The sequence below is a fragment of the Varanus komodoensis genome, unplaced genomic scaffold (assembly GCF_004798865.1).
Source record: "Varanus komodoensis strain SLA01 unplaced genomic scaffold, ASM479886v1 scaffold127, whole genome shotgun sequence".
In the NCBI taxonomy this organism is placed as follows: Eukaryota; Metazoa; Chordata; class Lepidosauria; order Squamata; family Varanidae; genus Varanus; species Varanus komodoensis.
Genome location: NW_025335366.1, coordinates 401,759 through 417,867, shown reverse-complemented (window position 1 = coordinate 417,867; position 16,109 = coordinate 401,759). Strand labels below are relative to the sequence as shown.

At 53.3% G+C, this 16,109-nt stretch overlaps 1 protein-coding gene across 1 annotated transcript in view; it reads left to right on the top strand.

Moving 5' to 3' along the window:
• The first annotated feature begins 10,846 nt into the window (after positions 1–10,846).
• LOC123019521 (solute carrier family 12 member 9-like) overlaps positions 10,847–16,109 on the top strand; it is a 64,706-nt gene continuing 59,443 nt past the window's right edge. Inside the window, exons 1-5 of the mRNA XM_044422446.1 lie at positions 10,847–11,031; positions 11,351–11,488; positions 12,114–12,416; positions 13,395–13,502; positions 13,627–13,738. Coding sequence (XP_044278381.1) covers positions 10,938–11,031; positions 11,351–11,488; positions 12,114–12,416; positions 13,395–13,502; positions 13,627–13,738 — 755 coding nt within the window. The 5' untranslated portion in view covers positions 10,847–10,937. The remainder of the gene's footprint in view (positions 11,032–11,350; positions 11,489–12,113; positions 12,417–13,394; positions 13,503–13,626; positions 13,739–16,109) is intronic.

The following is a 16,109-nucleotide window of genomic DNA, read 5'->3' as shown; positions in this document are numbered from 1 at the left end:
TGTGGCCATCTCCCCCCCCCCCAAGCATGATCGCGGTCATCCCCCCGCAGTGCAGGGAGGACGGGCAGATTCGCAATCATCACCCGATGCGGAGCTGGCGACCTGAGGCAAAATTTCTCTGAAATTTCTGTTCGCGACCCGATTTGGTCATGAACTGAGGCGATCGTGAGCCGAGGTTCCACTGCAGGTTGTATAGCAGTGCTCTGGTTGCATTTCCAAAGCTGCACTTGTGTACATCTGAATTGGCTCTACATATTTTAGATAAATCTAAGACTGGGGAAGACATGCTGCTTTTCCTAGCCATTGTGACTTAGTCCAGGTCAGCTGCGTTTTTGTCCTTCAGGCTGGAGGGGGCAGGGGATTTTGTATGCTGGGGAAGAAAACCTTTCATACTGTGTTCTTTCTTTCTTTCTTTCTTTCTTTCTTTCTTTCTTTCTTTCTTTCTTTCTTTCTACATTGCGATGTTAGGCTTTCTTCCTATTGTATGCTTGTGCTGATTACAGTTTGTATCGATCATATTTTTCTGTTAAACTAAACCATCTCTGTGTTTATATGTAAGTTGCTTGGAGATTGCTTTTTGTGGTGTTGAAGCAACACATAAATAATAATAGCAATAGTAATAATAGTTGCAATGTTAATTAGGCAACTGTTAAGGCTGGAATTGGCAGATTTTCTGAGGAATGGTGAGGGAATTCTCAGATACATTTCTATTAGCTAAGGTACAAAGGCAGATCTTTTGGGAAAGCCGCAATTAAAAGAGAAGAGTTGAATGTTTATTTGGTACGGAGAAGTACATCATGTTAAAGAGCTGTGTAACAAGATCTGTTTTGTGCATGCATTCTGCCACACTCTCTCTCCCCATAGTCCCCACATGCTTCCTGTTATCCATGACTCTGCCTGCCCCAGTGGTCTGGAAAACCAAGCAGCATATGCCATTTTGAATGTGTGCTTTGTAAGAAAAACCCCTTTGCAAGTTGCTCTGTCTCTTGGAAAGTAGGCGCCGGGCCCCTGGTTTGGATGGGGCAGTGATGTTCAGTGGTTGGGCTCATTTGGAACTATCGTCTTTGCAAGCCACTGTCTGCCCCCCTTTGGACCTGTGGGGCCTCATTGGATTTGCTCAGGTTAACTCAGCCTGGTGCCGTCCAAATGTTTAGGCCTGTGGCCCTTGTCTACCCCAGCTGGTCAGGAATGCTGGAAGTATGGATCATCTGGGGGGCACCTGGTTGGGGACAGCTGGGTTGGACTTCAGAGGAGTTGTGGCTGTCCCATGGGGCCTTTGGACTTGATGACTTTCAGTTCACTCCCTGTAAATCTATGCACACTTCCTGTTCTTGTACTGTTGCTCTTAGAGTCCTCCAGTCCCACTTTTCTGCTTGCAACTGCCGTGTTGCTCACTTTCCCCGTTACCTTCCATTTATGCACTGGATTGTATGGAATCTGGAGTTTGGTTTTGGGCTCAGAACTGAGGCTCCCTGAAATCTCAGCTTTTCTAAACAAAGCAAGTTTCTAGCCCTTATGAGGAGGATAGTGTGTGTGTGGAGATTGCCTAGTGAACTTTCAGAATCTTATGTTGTGGTGGTGGTGAACTTCAGTGGGTTCTTCTGTCTCCCCAGTTAATGTAGAATGTTTCAAAAGTATTCCTTAAAAAGCAAACTTGAATCATCTGTACAGTTTGAGGATCTAGCATTTCTTGGTGTAGAATATGATTTACCTTCAGCACAATGGTTTTCTTTGCATTGTAATTGTCAGATTCTTTGCTGGCGAGAGAGAACAATTGTTGCCAATTTCCTTCGTGTCGCAGATGATTTCTGTTTCCTTGCCAACTCTGTGTTGCAGCACAAGTCTAAGCATGTCAATGGAGAAGTGAGACCTGTTAAGCTCAGTGGGCTGACACTTGGGTAAGCGCCGGTAGAATCGCAGCCTTTTTCTGTTGGAATTCCCAGCTGCTAAAAGAGGTGGAACATGATTCCAATTTCCATGTTCAGAGTTTTCTTTAAATCTTGATGGAGGTTTGAAATGGAGAGGTGCTGCCCCCCACATTCTCCTGCAGGCGCTTTCCTGAAGCAGGTGCCCTCTGGATGTGTTGGGCCACAGCACTGGGGGATTGTGGGAGCTCTGGGGGATTCTGGGAGTGGTAGTCCAGCACTTCTGGAGGGCATCAGGCCAGGCAGACTTGTCTTACTGGCTTTCTCTGCTATACGAATTTGAAAAACACAGGAAAGACATCCAAAGAGCCAAGGGAGGTCAGACCTCAGCCTCGCATGCTCCTTCCCACGGGGTCGCCAGGAAGGCAGTGAACAGCACAGGGGGGAAATTTGTTCCCCTGTCACTTGTGATGTCTCTCGTCTTGGTCATAGCCTATAGCCACCCGACTGTGCGGTCTTATCCTCTGTGAATTTCTCTGCTCCTCCTTTAAAGCTGTCTTTAACCAGGGGACTGTTTAACCTCTGGTCTGGCAGCTGTTTCTATCTTCTTATGATTCAGGTGTGTCCCTGGATCGCCCTGTACTAGGAAGGTGCGTGGTGCCCAGGGCTGCGGAAAGCAGAGTCGGGGCAGTAAAATTTCTCTTTCTATCGAAAGAGAACCACTGGCTCTCAGAATTGTGCAAAGGCAAGGAGACAAAGAAGCAGCTGCGGAAAGCGGAAAACAAGCTGCTGTGCGGTCCTTGCAGCAACGCTGGTTCACAAGCAGGCAGTCGATGAGCCCAGGTGGGTGGGCCGCACACCCTGAATTCATTCCGCACCCGCAGTATGGGAGCCCCTCCCTTCCTTCCTTGCTAATCTTCCTTTCACGGTTGTTTTCAGTTACTCTGGAAAGTAGCTCGATGTCAGATGGGGTTACAGGTTTTGCAAAATCATAATTGTTTACCTGTACCTGCTGGAACATTTTCTTCTTTTCAGTTCCTCATAGCGCTAGTCAGTCTCGTGGAGACAGAGGCAACCCCAGTCTTCCTCATGCGGGCACCTCCAGATGTTTGGAATACAGCTTCCCGCATTCCTGGCCATTGCCCATGTGGGCTGCGGCTGACGGGACGAGAAGTCCTGAACATCTGGAGAGAATCGGCATGGGTGTAGGGCAGAGAATTTCTTCCGGAACGTGTTGCGTTTTATAAGCTGATTAGTGACAATGAACGGGTGCTAATTGCAAACACAATTTCAGGCACGCTTGGCAGTTTCAATGCTGTAATTAATTGTTTTCAGATGATTATCCCTGCGAGCGAGCGAGCGGGAGAACACGCGTGTTGTTATAGGCACAGTGCTGGTGGGGACATTCCAGGAGTTGCTGGGTTTTTTCTGCTTATCATGCGCCGCATTTCACCCGAAGCACATTTATGATTGAGTGGGAAACAGAAGAAGCAACTCGTGGGGACTGTGAACCTTCCTTTGGGCAAGGCCGCCTCTGTTTCTCAAAGAACCAGGCCTGCTCATGTCCGTCCACAGGCCTCCTGGTGCTTTTGAAAGCAAAAGAGCAAATCGGGTCCAGGGACAAATCAAGAACCCCACACTGAGGAAACACTGGAGTTCCCCAAGCGCTCTCTGGTAAACCACTGGATGTTTCCCCCTCAGCTGTTCTTCCTTGCCACTTTCACTTTGCTGGAGACATGGAAGTTTCCAACAGTCCCGGGCTGCTGGGCTTGAGAGACTGTTCCGCTTTCCCCTGTCATAACCTCTGTGGTTGAGAGAGCACCTGCCTGTTTGTTTGCCGGTTTGCCAGATTGTTTCCTCCATGGCAATTAATCCCCTGCTTTCTTGAAAAGTGGGATTTTCCCGCATGCCTCTGTCCAGAGAGCTGCCCGGGAGAAAAAAAGGCCTGCCGGGCAGAAGCCTTAGGATGACTAAGGCTGGGTTTGGGGTGGGCCAGGGGAAGGCAGGAACTGGTACCTGGTGGTGCAGCAGAACCAAGACTTGGCCCCAGCAAGGGGGCATGGAGCCATCTAGGGCCACGGCATGCCACAAAACGCCCTGGGCCCACAGGCCGGCTGGCTGGCTGGCCCAGAGACTGAGCTGTGAACCAGGAAGCATCCTGTTCGCATTTTGCCCCAGGAACAAAGGAGCTTTGTGGGTCAATCCAGCTAAACAAAGGTCTACCTGAGCTATTCTGAGCTGTCTTGGGAAACCCTCAGTTAGACAGGCATGTAATAATAATTGCAACATTTTCATATCTGTTTTCCTCTTGTGAGGAGCCCGAGACGGCTTCTGCAGCTCCATTTTCTCCAGGCAACAACCACCCTGTAAGGTAGGCTGGGCTGAGAGACTGCGGCTGGCCCGGGGGCTCCATGGCAGAGTGGGACTGGACCCCGGGTCTCCCAGGTCCCCAGTCCATCACTTACCACCACACTGCACCGCACCAGCTCTTCCCATTGGTGTTCCCAGCAGCTGCCCCTCAGATCGGATTAGCAGCTATTGATTCTCATCAACCTCACGGCAACCCACCGCCCACCCAAACAACTACATCCCCTAAGGTGTGAATCCCCAAGGTTTTAACACAAAGTCCTCCGTCTTTTGTGGGTCATTCTGGAAAAGAAGGTAGATCTCCAGATGTTTGGGGCCTTCACCTCTCAGAAGCCTTGTCAGCATGGCCAGGCATGCCGGAAAGGGAGGCCCCAAACTTCTGGAGATCTACTTCTTGTCCTTCCCAGGCTTGGAGGGTTGAGGATGCCTCACACTGCATCTCCTGGGACATCCTCGGAAGAACGTTGGAAGTATTGTGGTCCCAGCGTGTCTGACGGGGCTGGAAAGGTGACCAGGGAGCTCCTGACAGAAGGACTTCCGGCTGAGCTAGGGCACTTCCAGAAGGTCTGTGTTGGGAGCAGGGAATGCTTAGCTCTTCTGGAGCCCTCGATGGGAACTTCACGTACATTATTGTAGTCGTGGGCGCAAGCGTCCTGCAGAGCAGGCCCAGATGATGGCCCATGATACAGATGTGCGAACGGAGCAGGAGAATCGCGGTGTGGGTAACGCCGCCGGTGAGCCAGCGGCAGAGGCAGGACTGGGCCTGTGGCCTTCCAGGGTCACCACTCTCAGCCTCTGGGTTGCTTCTCTCAAGGACGTTTGCCACTTGGTGGCATCTCTGCTGTGAGGTGGCCCCACTTTCCCAGGAATCGGCAGTTTTGGAACTGCTGCCCCCATGCCTGGTATGTGCATCGCAGTCTTCAGCAGGGTGCATTCAGCTGTGCCAGCTGGGGCTGATGGGGCCTCAGCTGCAGTGCTGCCTCCAGATCTGGGCACCACAGTGTAAGGAAGAGGCGGACAAGCTGGGAAAGGTGCAGAGGAGGGCAGCATCCAGGGACTGGAAACAAGGCCCTGTAAGGAGAGATGAAAGAACCGGGCGTGTTTAGCCTGGAGAAGAGAGAATGAGGTGAGATATGACGCCACTCTACTAGTACTTGAAAGGCTGCCACGAAGAGGAGGGCCAGGGTCTCTTCTCGATCATCCCAGAGTGCAGGACATGGAATAATAGGTTCAAATTACAGGAAAACGGATTCCATCTAAACACCAGAAAAAATTTCCTGGAATAGCGACATGAGAATGGAACCCATGACCTAGGGAGCTGGTGAGCTTTCTCACGCTGGAGGCATTCAAGATGCAGCTGGGTGGCCTCCGAGAGGGGTGCTTTAGCGGGGGTTCCTGCACTGGGCAGGGGTTGGTCCCGGTGGCCCTCGGAGCCCTTCCAGCTCTACTATTTTAGGATTCTGTGAGCTTGTAGTCCAGCCCATCTGCAGGGAACCAACTTGGGCAAAGCTGGCATAGGGTGTTGTGTGATTTATAAGGGCACCTGTCGGATTGTTCTTGAGAGAGATTTTATTTTAATTCTGAGGTCCCACTTAGCACAAGCAGCACTTGTGTCCTCAACCCGATGCCACATGGGAATACTCGATTTTAAAACCAGTGAACTGTCTCAAATCAGGTTCTTTTTCCTTTTTCTTTTGGTTTGCATCTCTGGGAACTCAGTCAGTTTATAAAGCTAAGGAAGGCAGGCTGCAGTGCCAGGATTTTGAACAGCTTGTGGAGTTGGGAAGGAATGTTCTAGGAGCGGTCCTTGGCATATGACCTCGAAGGTCAGCCACTCCAGTGGGGCATAAAATTGTCTGGACAGGCTAATTTAGCTGCAGCTCAGTATGAAACGGGGAGCTCGGGATTCTGTTTGTGCCTTGCCAGCCGGGATACAAAAGCACGAGGTCTTGGCTTGGATCCTGGGGTGGTTCCAGGCTTGATCTTGTGCCTCATTTTAGTAAGGGTGGTGAAAAGGAGAGGAAACTGAGATGGGTCAAGCCTGCTTCTTGGGCGTTGTGGGTCAGTCACAGAGTCTCAGCCCCCTCACAGGGCTGTTGTGAGGGCAGGGCAGGGCGGGAGTAACCCCAACTTGTGCAGGCCGGAGCTTCTTGAGTCCCACCAGGTAGAAATGGAGAGCAGGCCGCCCTGCAGATCAGGACAGCCCGCAGTTAGTGTCATGTCTCAGAAGCCAGCATCATACGAACGCACAGAGCGCCAGGACGGCCCACTCCAAAGGTCCATGCCGTCCAGCGCTCAGTGCGCATGGTGGCAAGCAAACTGCCCGCAGGATCCCTCCAGCAGGATGGGTGCGAGTCCTCCCCCGCCCAAGCCCCTCAGCAGCTGGCGTGTGCAGGCAGGCCGCCTCTGGGGAAGGAGGGAGCACATAGCCCATAAGGCTGGTAGCCTCTGGTAGCCCCCTCCCTCCTCACGGATCTGTCCAGTCCGTGTTAAAGCCACCCGGATTGGTGGCACCGCCTCTCCCCCTGCCAGCAGATTCCCTAGTTTCATATGTTGCGCGAAGGACTTCCTTTGATCTGTCCTAAAGCTCCCACCAACCTGTTTCATGGGATGATCCTGGATCGAGTGTAATGCCCCCCCCTCCACTTTTGCCTCTCTCTGCATTATTTTGATTGCCTCTCTCATGCCCCCCCCAGCCTTTTTTCTAAGCTGAACGGCCCCAGTTTCTGCGGCTGCTCCTCACAGGGGAGCCGCACCAGCCCTCTGCCCTTCTCTGTGGCTTTTCCAACCGAACATTCAAAAGCCCTGCAGGATCAGAGCAAGGATGCACCTCGTCCAGCTCTTGGTACTCAGTGCCCACAGGATCCCTCCTGCGGGACGGGTGCGAGGCCTCCTCCTGCCCGGCTCCGCAGCAACCGGGGTGTGCAGGCAGGCCGCCTCTGGGGAAGGAGGGGGCACACGGCCAGCAGGGCTAGTAGCCACGGAGAGCCCCCTCCCTCATGAATCTGTCCACCCCCCCTTTAAACATCAAAATGGATGGATTTCACCCCTTCTCATAGTGGTGAATTCCGCAGTTTATCTCTGTGCTTCCTTTGATCTGTCCTGCCTACCCCACCTGTCAGCTTCATGGGGGGCTCTTGTGATGTGCACCCCAATTCTTGGAGCAGCAAGCACTCCAGGAGTGTGCGGCTTCCTAGGTTCGGGTTCAGTCAGGAGAGCGGTCCCTCGAGTTTTACTGTCATTCTGTAATATGTGTGCATGCTTGCAAATGTGTGGGTCAGGCATTGGTTTAACTCTCTCTTTTAAAAACAGCAGCAGCAGCAGCAGCAACACACTCCCCAATTGTGAGGGGACAGGCTTCCAGAGGTCCTCTCATCTGAGCTGCCTCTGACCTTGTTCTCTGCCAAGTCCTCCCACGGGGGCACAGAACTTCAGACCCATAAGCAAGATCTGGCCTGCTTAGGGTTCATTTTCCTCACTCTGGCCCTTCTGTCCTACACACCAGGGGTTTTGCTTAGTCGCAAAGTCGTGCCCAACCCATCATGACCCCATGGACAACATTCCTCCAGGCCTTCCCATCCTCCACTGTCCCCCGGAGCCCACCCAAGCCACACCCACTGCCCCAGTGACCCCATCCAGCCTCCTCATCCTCTGCCGTCCCTTTCTTCTTTCGCCGTCAGTCGTTCCCAGCACCAGGCTCTTCTCCAGGGAGTCCTTCCTTCTCTTAGGTGGCCAAAGTATTTGAGCTTCATCTTCAGCATCTGGCCTTCTAAAGAGCAGTCAGGGTTGATTTCCTTTAAGATTGACGGCTTGATCTCTTTGCAGCTCACCAGTAGTATGAGCCCCTAAAACCTTTTCCAAAAAATGAATATGGCCCTCAGGCGGAAAGAGATTCCACCCCCTGCCCTGCAGACTGCTCGAATTTAGAGAAGAGAGGCATTGCTAGGAGGGGGGAGGAGAAAAGAATGCCCCCTGCTAAGAGGAGCCTGCGATCCGCTCGCAGAAAAGAGGAGCCTGCGATCCGCTTGCAGAAACGCCACAATTAACAACCTCGGTGGCTTGCTAAGCCTGGCTTGCTGTGTTGTCTGAACTCGTGCAGCTTGGCTTATTTGAGGGACGACCTGTGGCCTCTCATTGGGCCGTTGGAGGTTGCTGCCACTCCCGCTCCAAAATAACCCACAGACTATGCCCATGCAATTCGGGAAATCCATCCGGTGTGCGACCCATGCAGGCAGCAGAGGAAAAGCATCTCTGTGGTTTGTTTCCCTCGCTGTGATCACAAGAACAGGCCCCAGTGAAGCAAAAAGCAACACTCTTATGCTCTCCTTTTGACTCTACCCCTACGTCCAATTTTAGATTGCAAGCTCCTTCGGGCAGGGAACTGACCTCTTGTATGCCATTAAGTGCCGTGAATGCATAAAATTATTCCTTATAAATGAATAGGGGTTCACTTGTGGCATGAACCTAATGGAGGCTGACAGTCTTGTCTAGGAGCCAACCTGTTCTTGGAACCTCTTTCTTGGTGGATAAGCCATTGCAACACCCTAATATAGTGGATTTCATCGGTTAATGATTCACTAATTGGAGGAAATGCTTGCTTAACTTTGGCCTGCCTCAGCTGCTTGTCTGCATTCACCATTATACTCCCAACGTTTATTTCAGAGTAATTTCTCCCTCTTTGCAATCTCCCTATCGCTGGTTTATCATTGTTTCTCTCCTACTCTGCTCACAGCTACTGAATACATCCTTTAAATATACCTCGTGCCAGTCATTCACTGCCTGGCTTTCGGGATTGTTAGGAACTTCACGTATGTCATGTTGGGCGAGTGTTGGACTGGCCCTCGGAAGATCCGGGTTCTAATTCTCACTCAGCCTTGGAGTTCACTGGGTGTTGTGATCAGGGTTTCTTCCCTTTGCTCATTCAAAGCCACAGACCTTTCTTGCAAAACGTTCTTTATTGACCAAAGCATTTTCCAGAAGCCCAAACACCCAGAATGAATCTCTGAGCACCCTGGCCCCCTCAGCATCCCAAACTGGCCCGTTGGGTCCTGCAGAAGGCTGTATCTCCCCTGTGGCTCCAAAGCCTTTTCCGTTCTGTGCATGTTTCTGAATGGTTTATTTGCCTCTCCTAAGACTTTCTTAGGGATCCAGATGGCGCAGTGGTTTAAACCGCTGAGCTGCTGGGCTGGTTGGTCGAAAGGTCACCAGTTCGAATCTGCACAACGGGGTGAGTTCCTGTTGCTCCGTCCCAGCTCCTGCCAACCTTGCAGCTCGGAAGCCTGCAAATGCAAGTAGATGAACAGGTACCACTTTGGTGGGCAGGTAACAGCGTTCCGTGCACTTTGGTATTTAGTCATGCCGGCCACATGACCACGGAGACCATCTGCGGACAAACGCTGGCTCCCTTGGCTAGGAAACAGAAATGAGCACCGCCCCCTAGAGTCAGGCATGACTGGACTTAACGTCAATGGGAAACCTTTACCTTTAAGGCTTACTTACTAGCAGTAATTATGCGGGGGGGGGGTATTTTGGCCCAACCCCTTTTTGCCTCTGGCCCCACCCACCAGCAGAATGCCTTCCCCTCCCCACTGCAAAACAGGATTCAGGCTTGGCCTGAAAGAGGTTCCCAACCCTCTGTAAGGGAGACCTCTTTCAGGAAGCGGAGACTGTAAAGGAAGAAACAACCAGGAGGTTGTTTCCATCTTGCACAGAGGGGATGCACCTAGTGTTCTCTTCACCTGTCTGGACATCCTAGAATGGGAAGGGGGTGTGGTGGCATCCTGGCTTACCTGAGACATCTCCAGGCTCCAAATTTCTGCTGTGTTTATTGGTGAGATGCTTGTCAACTTTGAGCCCTCCAAAGCTTTGGATTTCGACTCCCATCAGCACCAGCCAGCATGGTTGACTGTCATAAGTCCTAGAAGTTGCAGTCAGAAACATCTGGATGAGACTTGGTTGGGGCAGCTGTTCTTCCCCATCATTCATTTGCCCTTTTCTGTTCTTTTCTCAGCTCAGCCATGCTTTTTTTTTTCCAATCAGAGGTACTTAGGGTTGCACACCCCATAAATTCTGTAATTGATTCCACTTTTTACCTTTTGTCCTTTTCCTACTAGCTGCTCTGCTGCTTCATTAGAGCATTATTTTATTATTGTAATCTCATCGATTATTGTTTTTATTTTAATAATGGTATTTTAAAATTGTTAGCCCTTCTTCCGTCTGTCTGCCAAGTGCCTTCCTGATAAAACCATAAAAATACAATAAAAGCTATGCAAACAATAAATGGCACAGCCGCCGATGTAAAAATCGTGCATAGAAGGAAAATAGCAGGCAAACTACAAAACCTGAGCACACAAAAAGAGTTCTCATTCGACGCCCAAAAAGAATAGGAATAATTTTGAGCAAATGACTTTGTGGAGGGAATTTTTACAGAGCCAGTACAGAACAGAGAAGGCCCCGTGATGGGGAACCCAAACCAGACCTTCTGAGGTTGCGCCTCGTGGCTAAGAAGCTGCCCCCGACCACCACCTGCCCCTTCTAATGGCAGGGCTGAGCCCCACCATCTTTATGAGGGGCCCATGTAGCCAAGAGGAGCCCTGGAAGAAGACACGCGAAGTCGGGCTTCTGAAAACCCTCCACCGTGCTTTCTCCTTCTTGTTGCTGACAGGTTTTGTGGTGGGCCAGGCCGGGCTGTACCAGTCTCTGGGCATGTTCCTCGTGGCCTACTTCATCATCGGCATGACAGTCCTGTCCGTGTGCGCGATTTCCACCAATGGGGCCCTGGATGCTGGCGGCGCTTACTGTATCCTTCTCACGCAAACAAAGACGAGCCGGCTGGGTCAGACCGAAGGTCTCTCTCGACTGTATTCTGCATCCAACAACCCCCAGCCCGGAATAAATCAACATGCCTCTGACCCCACTCCCAGAAGCACTGGAATAAATGCGCACCTTGTCTTCTCTTAATCAGGTTGACTGCACTGCTCTGTTCCTTCTTTTACCCACTTGGTGCAGGGGAAGTGGGACGTCTCCCCCGCCCCCAGGTCCACTGGGACGTAACCCCGCTGGCTCGCAATGCTCCCTGGCCACGCTTCCGTTTCCTGCTCCTTGACTGCTGGGCGCAGATATGATCAGCCGGGCCCTGGGCCCCGAGTTCGGCGGGAGTATCGGGATCATGTTCTTCTTGGCCAATGTTTGTGCCAGTGCCCTCTATATCCTGGGGCTGGTGGAGGCGGTTGTGGATGACTTTGGAGTCCCGGGAGGTGAGTACCACGTGGGCCAGCCCTGCCGTCTTGCCCAGGGGTTCTCCGCCACCTTGGGGAGCTTTGTGTGGCTTTGCCTAAGACCAGGGGGAGAGGAGCGGGCTCTGCAACAGGGGAGGGCAACACAGAAGGGCTGGGGATTGGTGCCACGGGCTTGAGTTCAGCGCCACCTGCGCCCTCGTGGACATTGCGCCAACGGAAGCAAGGGTGGCATTCCAGGGGATCCCTCTGTTCCCAAGACCAGGGCTGTTGAACCGCAGCCTGGGAGCCAGACTTGCCCTCGGGGGATCGACGGAGGGCCCCGTCTGCCTGTCCCACGGTCTTTTCCCTAACTGGCACTTTCTTGGCTTTCACATGGCTTTTTCCCCGTTTCAAAAGGCTGCAGCGCCTTTTCTGGCAGCTGGAGGCTGAAGCCAGAACCTGCTGGCCTCCAGGCCTCGCTTTTCCTTGCCTTTAGCCCCACCCCTCCACCTTTTGCCCCGCCCACCACCGGCACGTGGCCCCCGAGGGCGAACGCGGCCCGCGGGTGGATCGAGGTTCAGCACCTCTGTTCTGAGCGGGGGGGGGGGAGCACTCAGGCAGGTGTCCACGCATCATCTAACGCTGCTTCCGGCCATCCCGGCAGAGGGCGGCCCCGGCACCGCCATCCAGGTGCTGCCCCGCGGCTACTGGTTCGACCTCCTGTACGGCACGGCGCTGCTGCTGCTCTGCCTCTTCGTCTGCCTGGTGGGCGCCGGCATCTACGCCAAGGCCAGCTTCCTCATCTTCGTCATCGTCATGGTGGTGCTGGGCACCGTGTGCCTCAGCTTCTTCGTGGTGCACCCGCAGCAGGTGCAGCTCCCTCCGAGTGGCTTCGGCAACAGCACGGCCCCCGCCAGCGCCAACTTCACCGGCTTCAAGCTCAGCACCCTCCTGGACAACCTCCCGGGTGAGTCCTGCTGCCCTCTGCCCCCCCCCCCATCTCACCCCGTCCGCAAGTTTGGCGTATGCAGCATACGAGGGCGCGGGAGGGGGCACCGTGGTGGGAAGTTCCGGCTTTGTGGGTCGGCGTGTTTTCAGAAGTGCCTGAAGGTCCCTCTCCGCCATCTTTGCTTCTTACTTTTCCTCCAAGGAGCTTGGGCTGGTGTGTGCAGCTGAGCCCCTCTCCTCGTTTTATTCCTGCAGCAACCACATGACATCAGCTAGGCCAGGGCTGAGCGGAAGATAAATCTCCAGACGGCTTGGGCTTCAGCTCCCAGAAGCCCCTGCAGCCGTGGGCCATGCTCGGGAATGCTAGGAGCTGAGATCCCAAGCCCTGGCAGGTCTAGGTTTTGCACTCCTCTGGGGCAGAGACATGGTGAGGATCCCAAGGCCATACACAGAGGGCCTCAAGCAGCATTTGAGCCCGGGTCTTGTAAGCTCTAGTAGTACTTGAACTACGGAGCAAGGGTGTGCAGGAGGGAAGGTAGAAGCGCCCCAATGAAATCCTCAAGTCCCGTCCTCTGACCTGCCCAGTTTTAGGCCATCTACCCATCCCCTTGCCCTGCAGCCTTCTGAGAGCAGGACGGCCCTCCCGGCCCCTCTGCAACTTAACTGCCTTCCCAAGGGGACCTCAGCCCCCCGCTGTCCTTCAGAAACATAAGGGCTGCTCGAATCAATAGACCAATATCAAGTCTCTGGAGGAAGCTGGCAGGGCTCCCTGTGCCGTGGACTGCGCAGGACGGGAATTTTTGTGGGTGCCGCTCCCCCCCCCCATGCAGTGCTCTGTGGTGACAATCTGCCCCCGTGGAAATGCCCTCCCGTGGGGGGTCCCCGGCCCGCAGGGCTCCAGCAGTGCTTGGCCAGGCATCGTTCTTTGGGTGCGCGTCGCCGGAGCGAGAAAAGTGTGTTTAACTCGGCGTGCTGCCTGCGAACCCTCTCCCTGCAGCTGCCTACACGGTGGACTACACGACCGGACGCCTGATGAGCTTCAGCACCGTCTTTGCCGTCATGTTCAACGGCTGCACGGGGATCATGGCGGGCTCCAACATGTCCGGTGAGCACCGATTTCCCGGTGGGGAGCTGGAAAGGCGGATGTCTGAGGACAATTCACAATGAAGTTTCCTTCGGGACTTGGGCGTCTCTGATTGTGCTTCCTTCCTCCTCCTCCTCCTCCTCAGGGGACCTGAAGCGGCCCAGTTATTCCATCCCCCGGGGCACCATCACTGCTGTGATCTTCACCTACATTGTGTACAACTTGCTGGCTCTGCTCCTGAGTTGCACCTGTGACAGGTATGTGCGTTGCAGCTGCAACAGACCACCAGGGGGAGCTCCTCTGTCACAGCTCTTTTATTGCTGTCTGTCTGTCTGTCTCTCTCACTCTCTCTCTCTCAAAGGTAAAGATTTCTGCGGCTTGTCCTGTATTGAAGTGGTTCAGGACAGACAGCACTATTTATTTATTTAGAATCGTCTTATCCTGCCTTTTTTTGCCTTCAAGCAACTCAAGGCAACTTACATAATCCTCCTCCTCCTCTCCATCTTGTCTCACAAGATCCTTGTGAGGTAGGTTCATCTCAGTGCGCTTTGTCTCGGTGAGGACTTGAACCCAGATTCCCTGGATCCCATTCCAGAGCTCTAACCACTATGCCACACCCAAATGTCCTCGTTTAATCCTTATCCTAATAACCCTGTTGAAATACATTTGCAAGTATTCCCATTTTAAGAACTGAGAAACCGAGTTAACATGCTAGAACTTCTTGATACGCCCTCGATATCTAGAGCTGTTGTTGTTGTTGGCTGTTGTGGTTCTAACACCCAGTAGTCAGATCTCTCTTGATGGTTCATAGCAATTCACTGGGAGGCCGATCATGATCGTCATCCATCATGTTGCATTTATATGCCACCTTTCTCTTATAAGGAGCCCAAGCCGGCTCACAGAGCTCCCTTGTATCCTCACCACAACCCTGTGAGGTAGGATAGGCTAAGCGCCTGTAACTGCCCAAAGCCACTCGGTGAGCTTGGTGGCTGAGCGGGGCCAGTCATTTCCCAGGTCCAGCACTCTCACTGCCGCAGTACACTGGCTTTTCAGACGGTCAGAATCGGCCCTTGGAATGGCTCTTGGGCCCAACTATGCAGCTGATGCATGAGAACGAAAGGACGGCAGCCAGCCTGAAGCCTGTGTCCCGAATCCTCACACGAGAAAGGCTGGTGCGGCGTTTCCAGTCGGTTGCCGTTTCCGGCGGGCCTCCAGAGGCAGTCCTGCACAGATCACGGTGCCGTGGGCAAGCGGCAGTGGCAGGATCCGTTCACGGCCAGCAGCCTGGGAGGTCCTGCGAGGCCTGATGTGCTTGCCGGCTTCAGTCGTACGGAGGAGCTCTCGCCATAGCCGGAGACTCAGACATTTGGGTGCAAGCATGGAGTCCTATGGCAGCTGGTTCCTTGACCTCTGAGTTTCCAGAGGGAGCTTAACACCAGTAGATCATCCAAATCACACCCGACTGGAAGCGCTGCTGTCTTTGCGTCACGTGTCCAGGTCAGCGTGGGAGAAAGACTGCAGATTGTGCGAGGCCACCCAATAGGTACCGGGGCTGAGCGGAATTCGAACTCGGGGCTTGCTGCTCAAGCTAGTTCTCCACTTCCCAGGGTCTGTTGCATCCTGCTTGCCGATGGGGGTGGACGGGGCTGCCAGGTACATGGCGCGTGCCCCCACGACAGCAGGCTCCCCTGCCAGGCCTCCAGCTTCCTTCCAGCTCTCACTCCATGCACATTTGATCTCTGCACATGGAAGCTGATTCTGTGCCCCTTGCTTTCCCCCGAGTCTCTGGATGATGGACAGCGTTGCTCAGGAATAATCACTCTGGCCTTTCTGCCCCATCACCTCCCAGTTTCTTGTTTGTGTTTGATATTTCACAGCCCAGTTGCAGATTCAAAAGGAAGTGTGTGCCTGTGGGTGCAGGTCTGGAGGGGGTGACAATGCCCTCGAGGACTCGAGCCCCCCTTTCCTTTTCCTGCCGCTTCAGGCAGCCTTCGCAGAAGCAAAATGTGCCCCAGTTCCCGGCATGACATGGTTAAGCGCTGCAAAGATTTCCTGGACATGCCCCTGCAACCAGTTCCAAGAAGTTTGCGAAGCAGGTGGTCTGAGTCACGGGTGCTTTCAGGAGCCTCAGATCAGAACTGACGTGCCCAGGAATTGGGGCAACTGGTGCTAGAGAGCGAGCGGCCACATCCAGGGATGCTTCCCAGTCCCCTTCAGGTCATCTGCCTGTTGCCTGATGACCAAGCCGGTGAATGCTCCGAATTCACCATTCCGCTGCAGGCAATTCAGCTGCCGGTCTGCTCTGCCGTGGTTCAGTGGTAACAAATATTATTGTTAGCATCATAATAATGTTATTGCTCTCATTATTATCCTTATAACTTTTACATCTTGCTGTTATGCTGAAAGCCCATCATCTGGGTGCAGAAATGCGCTCTTTTTTCCACCTGGGTCCTTGCAGACCTCATCTTTCCTCTCCCTTCCTTCCTTGCACAGGATCCGAGTCTCCTTCTGGAGGTATCTTTTCCCAGCTCGAGCCCTTGAAGGGAAGACCTGCTGAATCAGACTGAGGGCCCTTCTAGCCCAGCACCCCCTTTCCAACTGGGGAGTACCAAAGGTCCCTGGGACCGC